The 19469-nt window shown below is 36.4% G+C and overlaps 1 protein-coding gene across 1 annotated transcript in view; it reads right to left on the bottom strand.

Annotated features, from left to right (window-relative positions):
- The window catches only part of WDFY3 (WD repeat and FYVE domain containing 3), a 267982-nt gene that overhangs the window by 38627 nt on the left and 209886 nt on the right, over positions 1–19469 (bottom strand). The window contains 9 exon segments of the mRNA XM_017851638.1: positions 141–195; positions 3999–4079; positions 6217–6302; positions 7156–7276; positions 8402–8473; positions 8475–8548; positions 11413–11576; positions 14431–14599; positions 16860–16910. Of these exon segments, the coding sequence (XP_017707127.1) occupies positions 141–195; positions 3999–4079; positions 6217–6302; positions 7156–7276; positions 8402–8473; positions 8475–8548; positions 11413–11576; positions 14431–14599; positions 16860–16910 (873 nt within the window).

Below are 19469 nucleotides of genomic sequence, written 5' to 3'. Positions count from 1 at the left end.
TACTTTTTTTTCTAAAAGAATGAAAATAAAACATTTTCTCTATGGTATATATTTTATGGATAATTAAAGTGCTTTTAACTCTATGACTTCTACTCTTAACTACAAACTTCTAAGGAAGCTCATATATTCATTAAATTTACCTCCCATCTCTGAGTCACAGACTTCTCTCCAACCAAAGTGCTAAGCAACCCAGATCTAAAAGCAATACATAATACAATAAATTAGAAGCAATAAAATTTTAAATCTGAAAAATTATAAAGTTGAAAAATTTAAGTCATCTGGTCCAGGAATTTTTCAAACTATGGAGGATCTATCAGTGGGTCATAAAGTCAGTTTAGTGGGTTGTGATCAGCATTTTGAAATATGTAGTAACAAAGAACCGAATTGAAGAAAACAGAGGACATCAGAAGGCATCACATACATTAAGAGACAGTATTTTTCTGTGAATTTTGTTTGAGTATTTATAACTCAATTTATGTGCCCTGGGATGAATGTAATATGTATTTTTTACTCTAGGTCATATTCAAAAGAGTTGGAAGAACATTGTTCTAGTTCAACTTTTTTTTTTTTTTTTTTTTGAGATGGAGTCTTGCTCTGTCACCCATGCTGGATTGCAGTGGCATGGATGGTCTTGGCTCACTGCAGCCTCTGCCTCCTGGGTCTTAGTGATTCTCCTGACTCAGCCTCCTGGGTAGCTGTGATTACATGCACTTGCCACTACGCCCAGCTAATTTTTGTATTTTTAGTAGAGGCATGGTTTCACCATGTTGCCCAGGCTGGTCTTGAACTCCTGACCTCAGGTGATCCTCTCACCTCGGCCTCCCAAAGTGCTAGGATTACAGGCGTGAGCCACAGTGCCTGGCCTTCTTTTTCTTTTTAAAACTATTTTATAATTTATTTTTTGTAGAGATGGGGTCTTGGTATGTTGCCCAGGTCGGTCTCAAGATCCTGGCCTCAAATGATCCTCCTAACTTGGTCTCCCAAATTATTGGGACTAGAGGCATAAGCCATACTCTAACCATAGTCTTTCTTATTTTTACTATAATCACTAAATAAACAGATCCAAGGATACTTAATTAGAATAACTGAAATATTATATAATACTCTGTACATAGTACGTACATAATGCATTAAATAAGTGAATGAAAATATGAATATTGTATAACAGGAAAGTCATTGCTGTCCAGGTCATTTGAAATTTAAGCATTACTTTTTTGGGGACAGCAGACTTCCTTAAAATGTTATAAAATCCTATTTAAGGTTTATCAGCTTTATAATACTGATAATTAATAATTGGTCATGGAACCAGGAGAAAGTATTTACATATTTTCTTTTCTGAAAGGAAATTAAAACATTTGTAAACCTTAGGTCCTAAACACATCCAGCTCAATGGTACTATTTTCCACTTTGAGATAGTCTTTCCATTAGGCAAATTGAATGCACAAGATACTCTCTTTGGAAAAATAGCCATGATCACTCTTCAACATCGTAAGAAAGGGGACAACTGAAATGGAAGACTAAAGTTGGAAATGAATTTCTGTTTCTTGCCTCTGAGCTCTTAAAAATTCTTTAAGAACTGCCAACTCAGCACAGGAAGTAGCAAGAACAAAGAAATAGCAGGTTTAAGATTATCTAGGAAGCAGTAGCAATTTGCTTACAAGTAGAAAAAAGGCTCATTATGTTTTTAAGGAAATCTCTCACTTCCTGTATTTATGTTAACAACAACACAAATGATTAGGAGCAGAACATGTTTCTGGGGTTAACAAAAGCATGTATTTAGCATTGTATTTGCTAAGGCTTGGCTATAAAAAAATAAAAACAAAACTTAAACAGAAATACACAACGTATATAGATGCACACAGATTGGAATCAAATTTTATTTACAAATTACATAATCTCTAGAACTTTCAAAAGTAATTTTCTTGCATGCTCTAATAATTAATTTACAGCCCCAAAGCACTGCTTCTTTCCAGTGGATTATAAAGGGCTACCACTTATTGAGTGATATAAATGGAGCTGGGTGTATGGATTCTTGAAATGGCTATGTCATCTAGAAGGCATCGCTAAGATGAAATGCGGCTGTAAAGAGCATAAAGGAATCACTGACAGTTCAGAATACACAAAAACAGAGGTTTAAATGTAAATGTCAAAAAGCAAAATTTAGAGGAAAACTGGGAAATCCGCAACAAATACGACAAGCAAAGGAGTAATACCTTATGGTAGAAAAATCCTACACAAATTGATAAGATCTCAAAGGAAAAATAGGCAAAAGATATGGACAACTTACAAATAATGATTTTAAATGGCTTATAAACATGTACAGAGCTCATGCTTACTAATAATCAAAGAAATATACATTTAAAAAATGAGAAAACATTTTCTAAAATCAATAAAATAAAAAAATTAATATACAGGCTAGGCGCAGTGGCTCACGCCTGTAATTCCAGCACTTTGGGAGGCCAAGGTGGGTGGATCACGTGGTAGGGAGTTCGAGAGCAGCCTGGCCAATATGGTAAAACCCCATCACTACTAAAAATACAAAAATTAGCCAGGCGTGGTGGCGCGCACCTGTAGTCCCAGCTACTTGGGAGGCTGAGGCAGAAGAATTGCTTGAACCCGGGAGGCGGAGGCTGCAGTGAACTGAGATCATGCCACTACACTTCAGCCTGGGCAACAGAGCAAAACTCCATCCCAAAAATAATAATAATAATAATAATAATAATACACAAAGTTAGCAAGTATCTATTGAGACAAACTTATCCACTAATAGTACAATATAAACTTGTATAGTTTTTATGAATATCAAGTTGGTTTTGTGTATCAAGAGCCTTAAAATTCCTACTCTTTGTTTTATTAAGGGGACTCTACCACAATAAAATAATGAAGAATCATAGCAGGGCGTGGTGGCTCATGCCTGTAATCCCAGCACTTTGGGGGTCCAAGATGGGCGGATCCCTTGAGGCCAGGAGTTTGAGACCACCCTGGCCAACATGGCAAAACCCCTTCTCTACTAAAAATACAAAAATTAGCCACGCGTGGTAGCACATGCTTGTAATCCCAGCTACTCAGGAGGCTGAGAACTGCTCAGCCTGATGCTGAGAATCGCTTGAGCCCAGGAGGCAGAGGTTGCAGTGAGCCAAGATCATCCCATTGCACGCCAGCCTGGGTGACAGAGGGAAACTCTGTCTCAAAAGAAAAAAATTAAAAAAAAAAAAAAAAACGAAGAATCACATTTCCAGTCTTATGATAAGAAAACCTGATAAACACCAGGCGCGGTGGCTCACACCTGTAATCCCAGCACTTTGGGAGGCCGAGGCAGGCAGATCACTTGAGGTCAGGAGTTTGAGACCAGCCTGATCAATGTGGCAAAACCCCGTCTCTACTAAAAATACAAAAATTAGCCAGGTGTGGTGGCAGGCACCTGTAATCCCAGCTACTTGGGAGGCTGAGGCAGGAGAATCGCACGGACACAGGAGGCGGAGGTTGCAGTGAGCCAAGACATGCCATTGCATTCCAGCCTAGGTGACAGAGTGAGACTTCATCTCAAAATAATAATAACAATAATTTAAAAAAAGCAAAAACCTGACAAAGATGAAATATCCAAAAATTACATGATGTTTTATATGTGTGATGAATAGGTAGCAAATGATAGTTATGTTTCTGAATAGTTTTTTAAAGACAAGAGGTAATATTTGAATATAACACTGAATAGAAGAAGCAGGATAAAAACTTGTATTTAGAGTATAAACTCAGTTATGCACACAACAATGTACTCATGCTTTAAAGAACAGAAGGTAATTGATCAAAATGTGAGCGGTGATTTGACATAGTGATTATGCATACCTTTTTCTTTTCTTCCTTTAGTTTTCAGTACTTAAAAAACATTTTGCAACCACCAGGGAAAAAACACTCATTTAAAATGTTAAATAATACTGCCCAGATATGAATCATCCCAATTTCACTATTAAGCTGTAATATTCAAGGAACAAACCACCTACCCCTGCTCCACACTCGTGTTTGGTCGCTGCCCAGATACAGATTCTGAACTGTCCGTTAGAGACGGCACTACAGCCAAAAACCTGAAAAATTTAAAACAGCATAAAATTGAAAATGAAGTCTCAGTCAGGATCTAATGGGACGCTTAAGAAAGGATGATTCGTTTAGATGTTCATAGTTGCAACTACCCTCCCATAACCCACTACGTGGCAGGCAAAAGGAATATATAATAATTAGAATACTCTTCAGGTTATAAAAAAAAAATGATGACATCCAGAGCCAAATATAAATGCCCATAACAAAATCTATTATTTTGGACTTCTCTGAATAGGAAATAATTTCTTAGCACTAAAAACAATAGCATCTTTAGAAATTAAAAAATCAGATAAGTAAAAGTGAATCTCAATCACTTTACTTAGCTCTTCCCATATGTGAAAGAAGTTTTGGGTTACCAATCAACATCCACAGGTGCTTATTTGAACCCCCCTCATTTCCCAGGTGCTCACAGGTAATATTACTGTAGTGCAATGAAAAGCAATGTTGGATGGTTTAGTTATTCCTCATGGAAATAATTCGAAATATAAAATTTTCTATAATAGAGGGATTGCCAGGATCTACATCACCCTTCAAAGAACAAGAGAATGCCTCTCATCTACATGGTTAATTCAGAATAGCCTTATTATTCATACATTCAAGAGAATTATATTTAAATACCAGAGATATGTGTTGCTTTTCCTTTTTAAAAAAATTTATAGGCTGAGTGCGGTGGCTCATGCCTGTAATCTCAGCACTTTGGGAGGCCAAGGTGGGCAGATCATGAGGTCAGGAGATTGAGACCATCCTGGCCAACATGGTGAATGAAACTCCATCTCTACTAAAAATACAAAAATTAGCTGGGTGCGGTGGCACATGCTTGAAATCCCAGCTACTTGGGAGGATGAGGCAGGAAAACTGCTTAAACCTGGCAGGCGGAGGCTGCAGTGAGGCAAGATCATGCCACTGCACTCCAGCCTGGTGACAGAGCAAGACTCTGTCTTAAAAAAAAAAAAAAAAAATTATTTTTTGAAACAGTGCCTTGCTCACTCAGGCTAGAGTGCAGTGGTGTGATCATGGCTTACTGCAACCTTGACCTCCTGGGCTTAAGCAATCCTCCCACCTCAACCTCCCATTACAGTCATGCGACACAATGCCCGGCTAATTATTATTATTTTTTTTTATAGAGACAGGGCCTCACTATGTTGCCCAGGCTGGTCTTGAAGTCTAGACCCAAGTGATCCTCCCTCGTTGGTCTCCCAAAGTGCTGAGGATATGAACGTGAGCCATTGCATAGCTTGGCCTGTTTTTCGCTTAAAAGGTAAATTTTACATATAGTTTATTAAAGATAAAAATATGCTTAAATTAGACTATCTGCCTTATTTAGCTATACTACTTTTTCAAGGATGAAGGTATCCAACATCCCTTCCATGGCCAGAGAAAAGTCCCACGTAAATTAAATTTCTAAGGGAACTCAGTCCTTGCATTCAATAGCAAGAAACCGCGTTGGCTTCATTTTGGTAAATACAAAGAAACCTTATTTTGAAAGTAAAGGTTTATTTTTGGCCAGGCATGGTGGCTTATGCCTGTAATCTCAGCACTTTGGGAGGCTGAGGCGGGCGGATCACGAGGTGAGGAGATTGAGACCATCCTGGCTAACATGGCGAAACCCCCTCTCTACTAAAAATACAAAAAATAAGCCGGGCATGGTAGCAGGAGCCTGTAGTCCCAGCTACTCGGGAGGCTGAGGCAGGAGAATGGCGTAAACCTGGGAGGTGGAGTTTTAACTGAGCCGAGATCAGGCCACTGCACTCTAGTCTGGGTGACAGAATGAGACTCTGTCTCAAAAAAAAAAAAAAGAAACTAAAGTTTTATTTTTAAAGCTACAGTTTCATCATCCTTTGTATGTAGAGACACAGGACTTAGTGATAAAAGTAGTTTTTGATGATTTCTACTATAATTTAGCAGGAGGGAAAAATGGTATGTCACAATAGAATTGGTTATTTTAAAGTTAGAGAAACAATTGTTTCCAAGAAGCTGGCAAAAGATAATACAAATTATTTTCTTCAAAATGTTGGCTCAATGATCTAAAATTTCTAGATTTTTAAAAACTAGCAACAACTGAGAAAAGATTCCCCTCCCATCTCTTCCCACAGTAGTATACAAAGTGTTCCTAACAAATAAGACCTTTGATAGACTTTGTTTCTAATTCCTTTCTGAAAAGCAAGGAGGTAATTCCGTCCATCTCCAGAGAAAACTTCCACAGCAATAGGCTGAAATGATCAGAGAGAAAAACATTAAGAAAAAACAGAAGTTCACAAATAAGATCATATATTAACTTTTCCACTATGAATTTCTACAATGTTCAAGAAGTTAATTTGCTAACACTTTTAAAGTCATGAATTCCCTGAAGATTAAGCTACAAAATAAACAGATATTTCTTATTCTGCTCAATTTATTTCTAAAGTCTTTAATAACAGAATAAAATAATTATTATAAAATTACAATTTTATAAAACTATAGTAAGGATGTAATTTTTATATCAGAAGAAAACTAAAATGTTGATTTGGATAGCTACAGGGAAAGATGGATAACAAAGATAATCACTCAAATTTTAGGCTGTGTTTAAACGAGAAATGCATTGTACAAAATTATGCATCCACGTGACCTGAGGTGACCTGAGTCTGTCTATAACCAAATCTAAGGATTATTCTAAATGCAGATCCTGGCCGGGCATGGTGGCTAACGCCTGTAATCCCAGTACTTTGGGAGGCCGAGATGGGTGGATCACGACGTCAGGAGATCAAGACCAACCTGACTAACATGGTGAAACCCTGTCTCTACTAAAAAATACAAAAAAATTAGCCGGGTGTGGTGGCGGGCGACTATAGTCCCAGCTACTCAGGAGGCTGAGACCGGAGAATGGCGTGAACCCGGGAGGTGGAGCTTGCAGTGAGCCTAGATCACGCCACTGCACTCCAGCCTGGGCGACAGAGCAAGATAAATCAATCAATCAATCAATAAATGCAGATCCTATTGAGGGTTTCCATGGCACATACCAATTTTTAAATAATACATTTTCAGAATAAAGAAACAGGACAAAACAGTACTACTAAATTGACTCACCTGCAGGAGATATCTCCTTTTATGAACTTCCTTGATATCTTCATATGCAAAAATGCTGCATGTTCTCTTGAGTTGACTAGGGCCTTGCCTGGCTCCTCTAGGGATAATTGGCTCATGCATACTACAGGTAGCCAAGAGAAAATGCAAATAAACAAAAACACAGCAAGAGATAAATTTACTGTTCCACAAAGGGTGTGCTAATTTTAAACACATGAACAGGATGGAGGAATACTATATATCAGAATTTTCAGTTAAAAAATACATTTAAAAGAAGAATTTGTTAGCTACCTGAGATACAAGGAACCTCCTTTGATGAATGCAATTTTAAAAATTCCCCTATTACTGTCAGGACCAAGTTATTCACCAGACATGGTTAGCACAGTGCTTCAGCTCACATACTTCTGGGGCCCAAGAAAATGTCTTAATTTATTTTAAAAATCAGAAAAAATATCAACTTTTAGGTAGAAAAGGTAGAAAAAATGTTTTAATATGTGATTATATTTATACCGTTAGTCACAACATATAATTTTAAATATTTTGTATGGAAAAGGACCCATAAAAGTCTTCATGTGACCCTGACTGTTGTTGAAAGTAATTATTTGAAATATCTCCTAGGAATGAACTACAGAAACAATGTCTGTGTTCAAGGGTGCTAGGAAAATGTTAAAGAAGAGAAGCAGCCAGCCTGTTGATCTTCTAAGCCCTAAGCTTCTTATCCTTTTTCTAGCTTGGTCTCTCTCCTGAGTTTTCCACTACTCACTATTACTTTCATCACAGGACGGCAGAAGAAAAGGAAGATGCCTACAACTCAGTCAGTAAATCTCTGCTAATGCTTTAGTCATGCTGTTTCTGGGGTACTCAGTACCTGATGATGCTCTTTCATTTTTAGGAATATTGTGCAGTTACCTACACTTTCTCTACAATTGTATATCTGCTATATTTTTTAAAAGGACAATTTATAAATTCAGAATAAATTTATAAATATATAGATTATAATATAAATAACTCAGAATGTACAGAAATAAATGTTATTTAGCTTTCATCTTGATAAAGAAGCCAAACATTTTCATTACTACCTTAAAATAACTGAATATCATCTTTGTGAATATGTAATGATGAATACACACAAACTGAGAGAGAATATTACCTAGAACACAATTTTTTGATTAAAAAAGAAAACTATGCAAATACACTTTCTGTCTTCTAAAGACAGCCATACATTGTCTCTCTTCATTCATTTACTTACTTTGGAGGTAAGGTTTCAATATCTCTTATTTCCCTTGTTGCTGTCATGGTAAATCCATCAATCACATAAAATGCTCTTTACCAAAAGAAGGAGCCCCTCACTGGTATCTAGGCCCTGGACTCGAGCACAACGGTACATGTGTTGGATCTATAAAGAAGCCCATAAACATTCATTAATACAGGTATTTTGTAAAGATCCATTTTTGTTAGACTATTATGGCATCCCTAGAGCTAAGCATATTAAATCAGAGTTTAAGCATATTGAGAAGAATAAGCTTAGATTACAGTCTGATTTGCATCTGACTAGAGTAAAACTAAACAATTCCTTCACACCCATCCACTCATCTGCCAATCCCATCTCTCTCAATATTCTGGGTGTACTTTCTGTAGGTCAGGCACTTATGTGCTAGCTTCTAAAAGTGAAGAACATTAGATAAGGCTCCTGCTCTCATGAAGGGAGACAGACACAGCAAGCTTGGCAGGAAAGGGAATTGAGGCATACATGTAAGGAGATTAGAATAGGATTGTGTTCTATGTGAGGCAAGATGATACAGAGTGAAAATTGCAGGGCCTGCTAACTCAGGGTAAATTTCCAGTTCTGCCACTTTGTAGACTGGGTCAAGTTTCTTAATTTCTCTGAGCCTCCATGTCTTCATTTGTAAATTTCTAATTGACTTGTTGTGAGAATTAAGTGAGATAATGTACATAATCAGGTTAGGAATTATTGGTTGCTTTCTCTTCTACACAGTTTACCTTCTTTTTCCATCATATCCCCTGGAAATAGAACTGTAGAATTTGTTTCTATTCATTCCCCACCTGGATTCTGCTCCCTGGAGACTACTGTACTGTTGCAAAAGTCCAAGCTTGGCAGAAATTGTGTTTTCCTCATAGGAAGGAGCATTGCTAAATCTTTCAAAGTAAGTATTGTTTTCTCTCCAAAGGGCAGTATCTAATTCTTTGTAAAAACTCTTTCTTGCTTAAACTTAGTTCAACATGAGTCAAGACAAAAATCAGCAATTAAATCAGAGTTAAACAAATGTCAGTTTGAATACACTTCCCGCACTATTAAAACTTAAAGCAACTAGAGCAAAAACTATACTCATGAGATTAAAAGTTTTAAAAATGAAAGCATTGTAGTCTTTCTAAAATATCTAAATATAAGTCAATTTTCATTGCTATATCTGATCAATCCTGATATACTTTAAAAGCTTCCCTATTGCAGTATATTTATATATATATACACATACATACATACATATATTATATGTACACACATACACATACACACACACACACACACACACACACACACACACATACAATGCTTATTTCCTAAGTGTATGGCTGGATTAATTTTCAAATGCTAAAAATTTGGTGTGACCAGCATCCAGACCGAGAAACAGAATGCTCCCCCGTCCGTAAAAGCCTCTCTTGTGCTTCCTTCATATCTGGGGTACTTTTATAGTTACATGATCTTTTCTTAATGTACTGTCATTCAATATTAATTAGGGCATACATTTGAACAGAACTGTTTTGATTATACTCCAATTTCTAGTGACTACTTAGAGGGTAAGACCTCAAAGGTTATACCAAGATCTAATATAACAGACAAAAGAACATCCTTTAAAAAGGTGATATTCATGACACATTCAAGTCATTCATTCCCTTGTTTATTCAACCAATCATTCCTTCATTCAAAAGTTTATTGGTTGTCTATTATGCAACTGGACCTCTGTAAGGCAATGAGATAGGAATAAGACACAGTTTGCCTATAAGGAGCTCAAAATCTAGGACAAGAGAAAGATACTGGAACAAGTAATTATGATATAATACAGAGTGATACATATAAGGCATCATGAAAGTATAGAGGAAGGGTATCCAACCAAGCCTGAGCTAGCAAAAGAGTCAAAGAAAGCTTTCTATGTTTGACTATTACAAACACCCGGAAAAATGGGATAACACATAGGATTTATTCGGATAAAGGTTAAGCAAGTAAAAGGAAGAGGGGCATTTTGGCAGGAAAAAGCAGTATGAGTGACATGGTTTGCATGTGTGTCCCCTCCACAGCTCATGTTGCAATGTGATCCCCATTGTTGGAGGGGCGGCCTTATGGGAGGTGTTTGGGTCATGGAGGTGGGACCCTCAAGAATGGCTTGGTGTCGTCCTGGCGGTAATGAGTCCTTACTCTATCAGTTCACACAAGAGCTCCTTTTCTTACCATGTGACAAGCCTGCACCCCTTCATCTTTTGCCACGAGTTAAAGCTTTCTAAGGCCTCATCAGAAGCCAAGCAGATGCTGGTGCCATGCTTGTACAGCTTGTAGAAGTGTTAAGCCAAATAAACATGTTTTCTTTATAAATTATCCAGCCTCAAGTATTCCTTTATAGCAATGCAACATGGACAACACAATGAGTAAAGTGCAGAGTGGAAAGAAAACACAACATGGTGGGTGTAATAAACTCCAAGGTGTACCAGGCTGCAGGGGATCAGGCTACAAGACAGAGTCAGTGGAATGAGACCAGAGAGGTCAGCAGGGTATTGGAGGTTGAGTGAGAAATAGGAAGGTGATATCTTCTGTGAGTGAAGGACAGTAGGGGCTAAATAATCCAAGGCTGGAGGTGACAGTCCAGATTGGCTGAAGCTGCTGGTAGGTTATTACTGGAATTACGGAGATGTAGAAAAAAATACAAGGCCAGATTGCTGAATAGGCTGTCTACATGGACTTGAAATAGAGAATTATGGCAAGGTCTTCGGTATAGAGGAAGACAGAGAATTAGGTGCCAGTTGTTAATACTGTATCTGATGAAACCTTATGCTGTTTAATGTTTCAGGGGAGTGAGAAAACCCTTACAGAAGAGAGAAGTAGAATACTGAACCCAAAAGGCTGCTTAAAGCTGTATTTGATTACAGAGGCTAAAGCATTTATTTTCCACAGCTACCCTATCAACTCATGTTGTCTTAATAATACGTTACTGAAATATTTACAATCCTTACTTTTCAGAAGCACAATACCTTTTCTCCTTCCTCTAACAGGCGCAGTAAGGTAGCATTATCTGTTTTCTCCTCCTCTTCTATGGAGCTGCCCTCGGCAATCTGGTCTTGTAGCTGCTCCTGGTTCTCCTCATCTCCTCCATCAGGTGCAGATCGGGAGCGTTTTAGAGGAGGCTTGACCAAACCTACAGTATAATAACCAAGAGGGCCACGTGGCATTGTAAGGACCTTGTGAGGAAGCAGTTTAGTCTCATGTAGTCCCTTCTACAGATTTCCAATTTGAGACAATTCTGGAAGGTATAGGGAGGTAGCACATTCAGTGGTTAAGAACATAGTCCTCTGGAGTTAATGACCTTGGAAAATTATTCAACTTTCTGAACCTTAGTTTCTTATCTAAAAAACTGGGACAAGAGCCAGGTATGGGCAATATAGCAAGACTCTGTCTTAAAACAACAACAACAACAACAAAAAAAACCACCTGGTACAAGTACAGTATCTTCTTAGAGGATTGTTGGACTATATTAGGTAATTCATGTAAAGTGCTTAGCATTATGCTTAATACATAATAAATTCTCAGTAAGTATCAGGTGATGATGATAACAGAACGCTATAATAGTAAGAATAGTGTAGCTTAGGTAGGTGTCATTAAGGGGACACCATGAATAAATAATCAAGTATTGTCACAAAAATAAAGATAGCAAACTATAAATGTGATTATGACTGGGTGCAGTAGCTCATGCCTATAATCACAGCACTTTGGGAGGCCAAGGTGAGCCGATCACTTGAGGTCAGGAGTTTGAGACCAGCCTGGGCAACATTGCAAAACCCCGTCTCTACTAAAAATAAAAAAATTAGCCGGGTGTGGTGGTGCATGCCTGTAGTCCCAGCTACTCAGGAGGCTGAGGTAGGAGAATCGCTTGAACCTGGGAGGCAGAGGTTGCAGTGAGCTGAGATCATGCCACTGCACTCCAGCCTGGGTGACACACCAAGACTCTGTCTCAAAAAAAGTAAAAAATAAACATGATTACAAGATATCCCACCTATTTAGAGGGCTCTTGAAGACTATTTCATGCCTCATTTCACAAGTGGCAGTATGGTTTTTCATACATGAATTAATTTGATCAAAATACCAGGTCAGAAAGAACAGAATTCTTTATAATACAGGGACATATAATTTAATCTGGAGATTAAGGAAACATTTTACTACCTACATTTTGACAACTTTTTAATAATCAGAGTAGGATAAATTACAAATCAGTTGATAGTAACCAGTGAGGACCCAAACTATGAGACAATCCTTAAAATACATGCAAATCACATTATTTGACAAATTAATACTCTTTGTGCCATCCAAAGTAACACTATTGCCTTCCTGTTACGGTTGTTCTAAGCACTTTGGAATAGACAAAAAAAAAGTCAGGCCTGAGTCTTATCCTTTGGAATCACTTACTTACCAGAGTTCTGTTTTGCCTTGAGAAGAGCCTTGTTTTCATACTTCGAACAAGTGTAATAAGTAAGCAACAGAGGATCAATCCTCCAGAGAACATCCACAACGGGGATGAATGCTTACAGCTGCATTATTTTTAGCTTATGATCAAAACCTCCATTTTAATGTCTAGCATAATACCCTGTATATTTGTGCTTTTAGCTCAATTAGAGATTAGGAAAATCAGGCCAGAGAAGTTAAGAGCCAATGACCCAAACACAATCTATCAAACTCTGTGGATTATACCTTGGCTTGTATCCAGCACTAGCTTTGAACCCAATTCAGTAACTGTGCTGGTGCAATGTCAACAAAATTAGAAGGCTTTAATCTCTGTTCAACTACCAAAAGTTTCAGTGATTTTATCAAAATGTTGGATCAATTATAAAACGTTTAGTAAGTCATAGTCATCACATGAGAGAACAGGTATAACAACAGGAGAAACTGATCACAATTTAAATAGTGTTTTTTGGTGACTCAGTCCTATACAGATTGTTTTAAAACAATCTGAAACTAATTTTTAATTTATTAACTCATGAAAACTCATTTTAATTTCTTAGTTTTAATTCTAAAACTGACTTTTAATTAAAATCTTAATTTACACTTTAGGGGTGTATAGAATATGCAAAGACTTTTGAATTTGTGTTGAATCAGAGGCTTAAAAAGATTAAAACAACGAATTGATTTACTTACTCGAACTGAATCCTCATTCTGTTCTAGTCATGTGTCAAAATTTATAAAGTAAGAAAAAACAATCTGTCTTTGAGAAAAACTCATAAATTAGAAAATGGAAACATACAGCAGTGAAAAATCACTGAAACTGCTATAACAGACAAGCGCAAAGTACTATCAGTGAACAGAGGAGTTGGAGAAGACTTTAGAGAAGGATGATTTTATACATGACCAGTGAGTTTAAGACTGAGTAGGATGTGTTAAGGTAAGGATAATGGAGAAGCTGTAGAAAAGAAGAAACCATTTCAGGCTGAGGGCACCAATGTAAAAGTACAGAATCCGAAGGTCTATGGACATTGTAGTCCAATTCATCATCTATTCAGCTCCTAAAGTTTAGATCTGGGATAATCTCTCTCAACTCATAGGAAGAAAAACCATTATTCCTTACTATTGGCTAATATGCACGAACTACAGGTTTAATAGTTACTTTCATTTTATAAACATTAGTTATTAAGCCCTTAACTTAAAATATCAAGTGCTGAGGCACATGTTCTCAAGACCTTCTGAGGCTGTGTCATGAAAAAATACATATGCATATTAAAAAAAAAAAACCAAATATCAAGTGCCATTGAGGATTCTGAGAAATACAATGAAAAAACCATTAAGCCAATGGGCATGTGACATTCATTTGTAGGCAATAAACAAGAGCAAGTGTCTTTAGTTCTGACAAAGAAATCAATCGTTAAGAAGGGTGAGATGGTAAAATATGTATGGATATTTTAAACTTTGGGCCTACTATTTACAGTTGCTCAAATTTTTGTATGAATTCAAATACAAGAATGTTCCAAAATCACTTTTAATCCAAATCAAAAAGGCAGGCTGACCTCTGACTTTAGCAATAGTGTCTTCCCCATGCTCTGGTTCTTGCTGAGCAGCTTCGCCTTCTGAACTCTCCACAATGGTGTCTTGGACAATGGCGGGATTGCCAGAGGCCAGTCGCATGTAGTACTCTTTACTGTCATAACTCACGGCTCTTCTGTATCGAGCAGGTTTCTAAGAAATGACAAAAGAAAATGATTGAGATAATTATCATCAAGAATTAAAACATAATATTCTTGAGGAAAGGTATGGTGTCAAGGTGTGTTACCTTTTTAAAGGGGCTTTTCATAAACTGTATGTATACACAGTAAATCCACATTTTTGGGTTAGGTTTCTCTGTTTTAAAATTCCATTGAATTTTTTAAAGACATACATAAAATAACAGTATTAGCAGTTTTGTTCTTCCTGAAACAATCTCTAGCCAAAAAACGTTTCTGTGTTAGTGCAGTGTGTCTTCTTTGGTGTATGAGAAAACCTCCCCATCCAGTAAAGAGAATGCTCACGACTGAAGAGCATTGAGCTGCAAAGAGCCTGTCTAGTCTGTGAGGAGCCTGGAACTTCGCTTCCACCCCAAGTGAAGTAATTAGGTCAGGCCTAAAGGTCCACACACTCAGAATAATCAGTGTGAGTGTGTAGTTCAAATACTTGGAGGTAGAGACTCAATTGCCCTATTCTTTCCTATATTCCCAGGTTTCACTGAGAACGGCCAAAACCTTCTTCAGATCCTTCTGAGAGTCCTGACCCAAAAAGGAATCAAGAAGTTTTATGCCAGTTGACACTCTGGTTAGCTTGCCACTGCAAGCTGCTCTCTCCAATTTGTTCATTCTCATTGTCTGTGGTGTAAAGTAATATGATCCATAACTAACTCAACTAAATGAGTATATTAAGAACATACACAGCAGTCCATTTTGAGAAATTAATTACCTAGAAACATAAGGATTTGATGTTTTAGAACATGATACATGAACATTTCTTTTCCTGGTTAGCCTTTATTCTCAAAACAGGTTCTCCAACTCACTTAAATTGTTTTCCCCTTAAAATCACAGAAGATGAGAAACTAAGATCTCAAATATCCTACAAAATATCAGACGGAGGGAAAAGTTGGTATGTATCTAAGATCCTCGGATCGGAATTAGACCCAGACCATGGATTAATGATTTTAAAAATATGAAATCTGAAACATGCTTTAAAACCTTCCCTTTCTAAATATGACTTTACTTTCCTATAAACAAGAATATGCAATTTTTAAAATTCTACTATTGGTCTACTCTTCAAACTCAAATAGTCAATATGCATCATTTACAACAATGCCCTTTTCAAGCAACATTTTTTTTTTAAGTGATTTCCAACTAAAGTGGAAAACAAGTGTCCTTTGGGTGAGACATGTAGAATGAGATACTGAACCAAATTTTAGATAAAAAGATAACTAAGTGAAGCCACATTAATCTTTTTTAACTTCAGGCACAGAGCAAGGAAACAGAGTTGCCAGTGAACTGAGGAATGATATACAGCAAATGGAGACTGAAAATATTTCTTGACACAGGGAAGTATTAAAATGATGTAAAATAATATTACAATTTGGAGGATCTGATGGGTAAACAAACAAGAACACTGTACTATTTTTGAAAATGAAAGGAAGGTAGTAGATTTTGTACCATAAAAATTCTTTTGTATGAGGTATCTTCAACTCAAAATTGCTATATTTAAAAAGATAAAAGCCATTGTTGTGATGGGCAAGGATCAATGAAGGTTAATAGATGTGGGACAGCATTCTACTTGACTTACTGACTTCATGTACAGATTCAAAATTGACCTACAAGGAATTTTCTCTAAATATTTTGGTCATACTTACCTGTGTCCTAAAGAAAAACTACAAACTACATTTTTTATTGAATTATGTACTTTCATCTTTCTGGAATATAAAAGGATAATTAACTTTTCTACTAATTAAAATAAATTTGTATTTTAAAAAGTGATCACACACTCTTAGTTTCCATTCATTCTGATTGAAAAAAATAATTTTAAAAGAGGAGACATTGCTGCATTCTCAAAATACACACTTTAGTATTTAGAATTGAACGAGTAACTGAAAAGTTGAAGATGCCAGGCTGCCCATTACTAACATGCCTCATAATTTGTTAGTTTATGTGTGAAGCAATACATGTTTTTGTAGTGAGAGCAGTGAAAACTCAGCCTGTTAGTGAGCAGCATATAAATCCTAAAAACAGACAATTAGAAAAAGCTGAGAAACAGTAGAACAACATCTCTCAGCCTGAAGGAAATCAACTGTTCAACTCTAAGGAACTTATAGGAAGAACAAATTGAAAGCCAATCTTTTAAGTTAGTCTAATCTAGCATGCACTTAAAAAAACCCAGAAAACAAAAAACAAAACTACAAGTAGTTTACATTCTTTTACTGTAATTTGTGTTTTACCTTTTGAGGAATATCATCGGGTGTCTCAGGCTGTTTACTTGGGATCTCAGACTGAAAACAGGGTATTAAGTATAGACATATCAGAAAAAAAAACATAAAGAGGAACACAAAAATAAAATTTTTCTTGAGGACTGTATGAAATATGAAAGATGTAATTACTCAAAGAAAATTAACATGATAGCCAAAGCAGCTTAAACAATCACTTAGCATCTTGTGGTTACTTTCTCACAGATCAAAAGCAGTTTTAAGTAAACCTTAAATACACCAAATGTCTCAGTGCTACTGAACAGGACGAACTCTTACAAATCACATAGGCAAAACTTCAGCACAGGTTGCCATTGACTTGGATGATTTACAGGCAACTCTTTATACTGTTTCAAAAAAAAAAAAAAAAAAAAAAAACAGAAAACAAACCTGAAATCAGGATAACAGAACCTAATGCTAGCTAGTATCTTCCATCTTCCTTTCCCTGGGGTTATCCCTAAATCTGTGTTGTAACAGGGGCAAATGGCTGATTTAAGCTATCATTTACAATACTCCATACCACAGACATCACTCTCTTTTAAGAATGCTCCCTTAAAAGCATAAGGACCTACCTACTTCCTTCACTACCTTCACCATCCCAGAAAGGCTGAAAGCAGAGGGTAGACTGGATCATCAGCTCCCAGATCAGAAGTTTTTCTAGAGTACTTTTAAAAGAATTAGGTAATGGCTTTATATTTTATTTTCAGAATAAAATCCTGGTTAATAAGAAGGCAATTCTGTTGAGCTGTAGCATGTGGCTTCATGTAAGCACACAGGTAGCTACAGACGATAATGCAACCAAAAACCACTTCCGAATTTCCTTCCTGTTCATGGTTTATATCTGGTGATGACTTCTGGTACATTTCCCTACAGTAAACACGAGCAGGCAAAATGTTTTCACAAATGTTTGCTTCCCAAGGCAAAACCATGGCCCACTAGGCATACTTACAAATACTTCACATGGTTTTAGTGATTCTTTCTTTTTAAAAGCAAACTTGTAAAGGTATGTCTTATATTAAAAAATAATCTTTAATGTCTAATCAATGTTCTTTATCTTGGTAGGGATTTAGATGATAAGAGTGTAATGTATGTATTTGTAAAAATGCACTGACTAGACCATAATAAAATAAAAGCATTTTAATGGCAAAAACAGATCAGGAAATCCAACATTAAAAAAAGGAAGTAAAAAAAATCACTGAATGATACACTTAAGATTTGTATATTTCAAGGTATATAAAATTTCCTTCAGGAAATAAAAGAATTGTAAACAAATATTGAACTCATAATATGCATATGAAAGTGAAGAAAACTGATTCTTCAACTCGCTCTGAAATTCATAAAACAAAACAAACAAACGAACAAACAAAAACAAGATAGGACCAGGAGGGGTAGCTCACACCTATAATCCCAGCACTTTGGGAGGCCAAGGTGGGTGGATTGCTAGAGCTCAGGAGTTCAAGACCAGCCTGGGCAACATGGCGAACCCCCAATCTCTACCAAAAAATCCAAAAATAGCCAGGCGTAGTGGCACATGCCTGTAATCCCAGCTGCTTGGGAGACTTAGGCGAGAGGATTACTTGAGCCCAGGTGGTCGAGGCTACAGAGAGCCAAGATCGCCACTGCACTCCAGCCTGGGCAACAGAGCGATACCTTGTCTTAAAACAAATGAATAAAAAAATAAGATAGACTGTTGGATAGATATGCAACAAATAAATACAACAAAACAGACCAATTACCAATGTCACACCTAACTGTGACATTCACTACATATACTCCCAGCCAGGATGTAGGCAGGGTCTACTAAGTATACTATTATATTTTTCCTGGCACCATACAATACATCGCCGATTAAATACATATTTGCTCACTGATTGATTAACCAGTTCTTATTTTACTAAAAGGCCCAGCACTCAATAGTAAATATGTTATACCAATAATTTTAGCATTATTTTGGTTTCCTTTTATTTAAAAAAGCATTAAATTATTACTATAATTGTTTACATAGAAACCTATATTTTTCAAAGTCAGAATTTCTAGAAAATAATTTTATAGTCGTTTTATTTCAAATTTTTCTACAATGCTGGCAATGAAATGTACTAAATGAGCCGTTTAGTTTCTGTGAGTCTTGTGACATTTACACATTATATAAAAATACATATTGAGGCAGCCACAACAAACTCTCCTAGTTAGAAAAGGAACCTAAAAGTTGACTAGCTTCGTGCCCCTAAGTAACCCCAACTTAATAGGCAAAGTCTTCACCCTAATGAACTTTGCAAAGAATAGTAAATGTGTTTGAGATTATTATTCTTTAAAAATAAGGGAATTATATAATTAAAGCCTAGTTAATATTTAAATACAATTTTTTTTAAAATGGCAAAATATGCATTATTTTCCTCCCTTAGGATTCAGAGGAACAACCAGATTTTGAATTTTCAGAACATCCCAGGCTTACATCTTACACTATCTATAATATTTGTTTAAAATACAGAATTATAGTATAATTCAGCTCTTTTAATTATGAAAATTACTCCCCAAGAAAGGTTACTATGTGAAAAGTATAAATCATTTTTATGTGAGAATACAGAA

The sequence above is a fragment of the Rhinopithecus bieti genome, unplaced genomic scaffold (genome assembly GCF_001698545.2).
Source record: "Rhinopithecus bieti isolate Rb0 unplaced genomic scaffold, ASM169854v2 scaffold_33935, whole genome shotgun sequence".
In the NCBI taxonomy this organism is placed as follows: Eukaryota; Metazoa; Chordata; class Mammalia; order Primates; family Cercopithecidae; genus Rhinopithecus; species Rhinopithecus bieti.
This window is presented reverse-complemented; position numbering and strand designations above follow the sequence as displayed.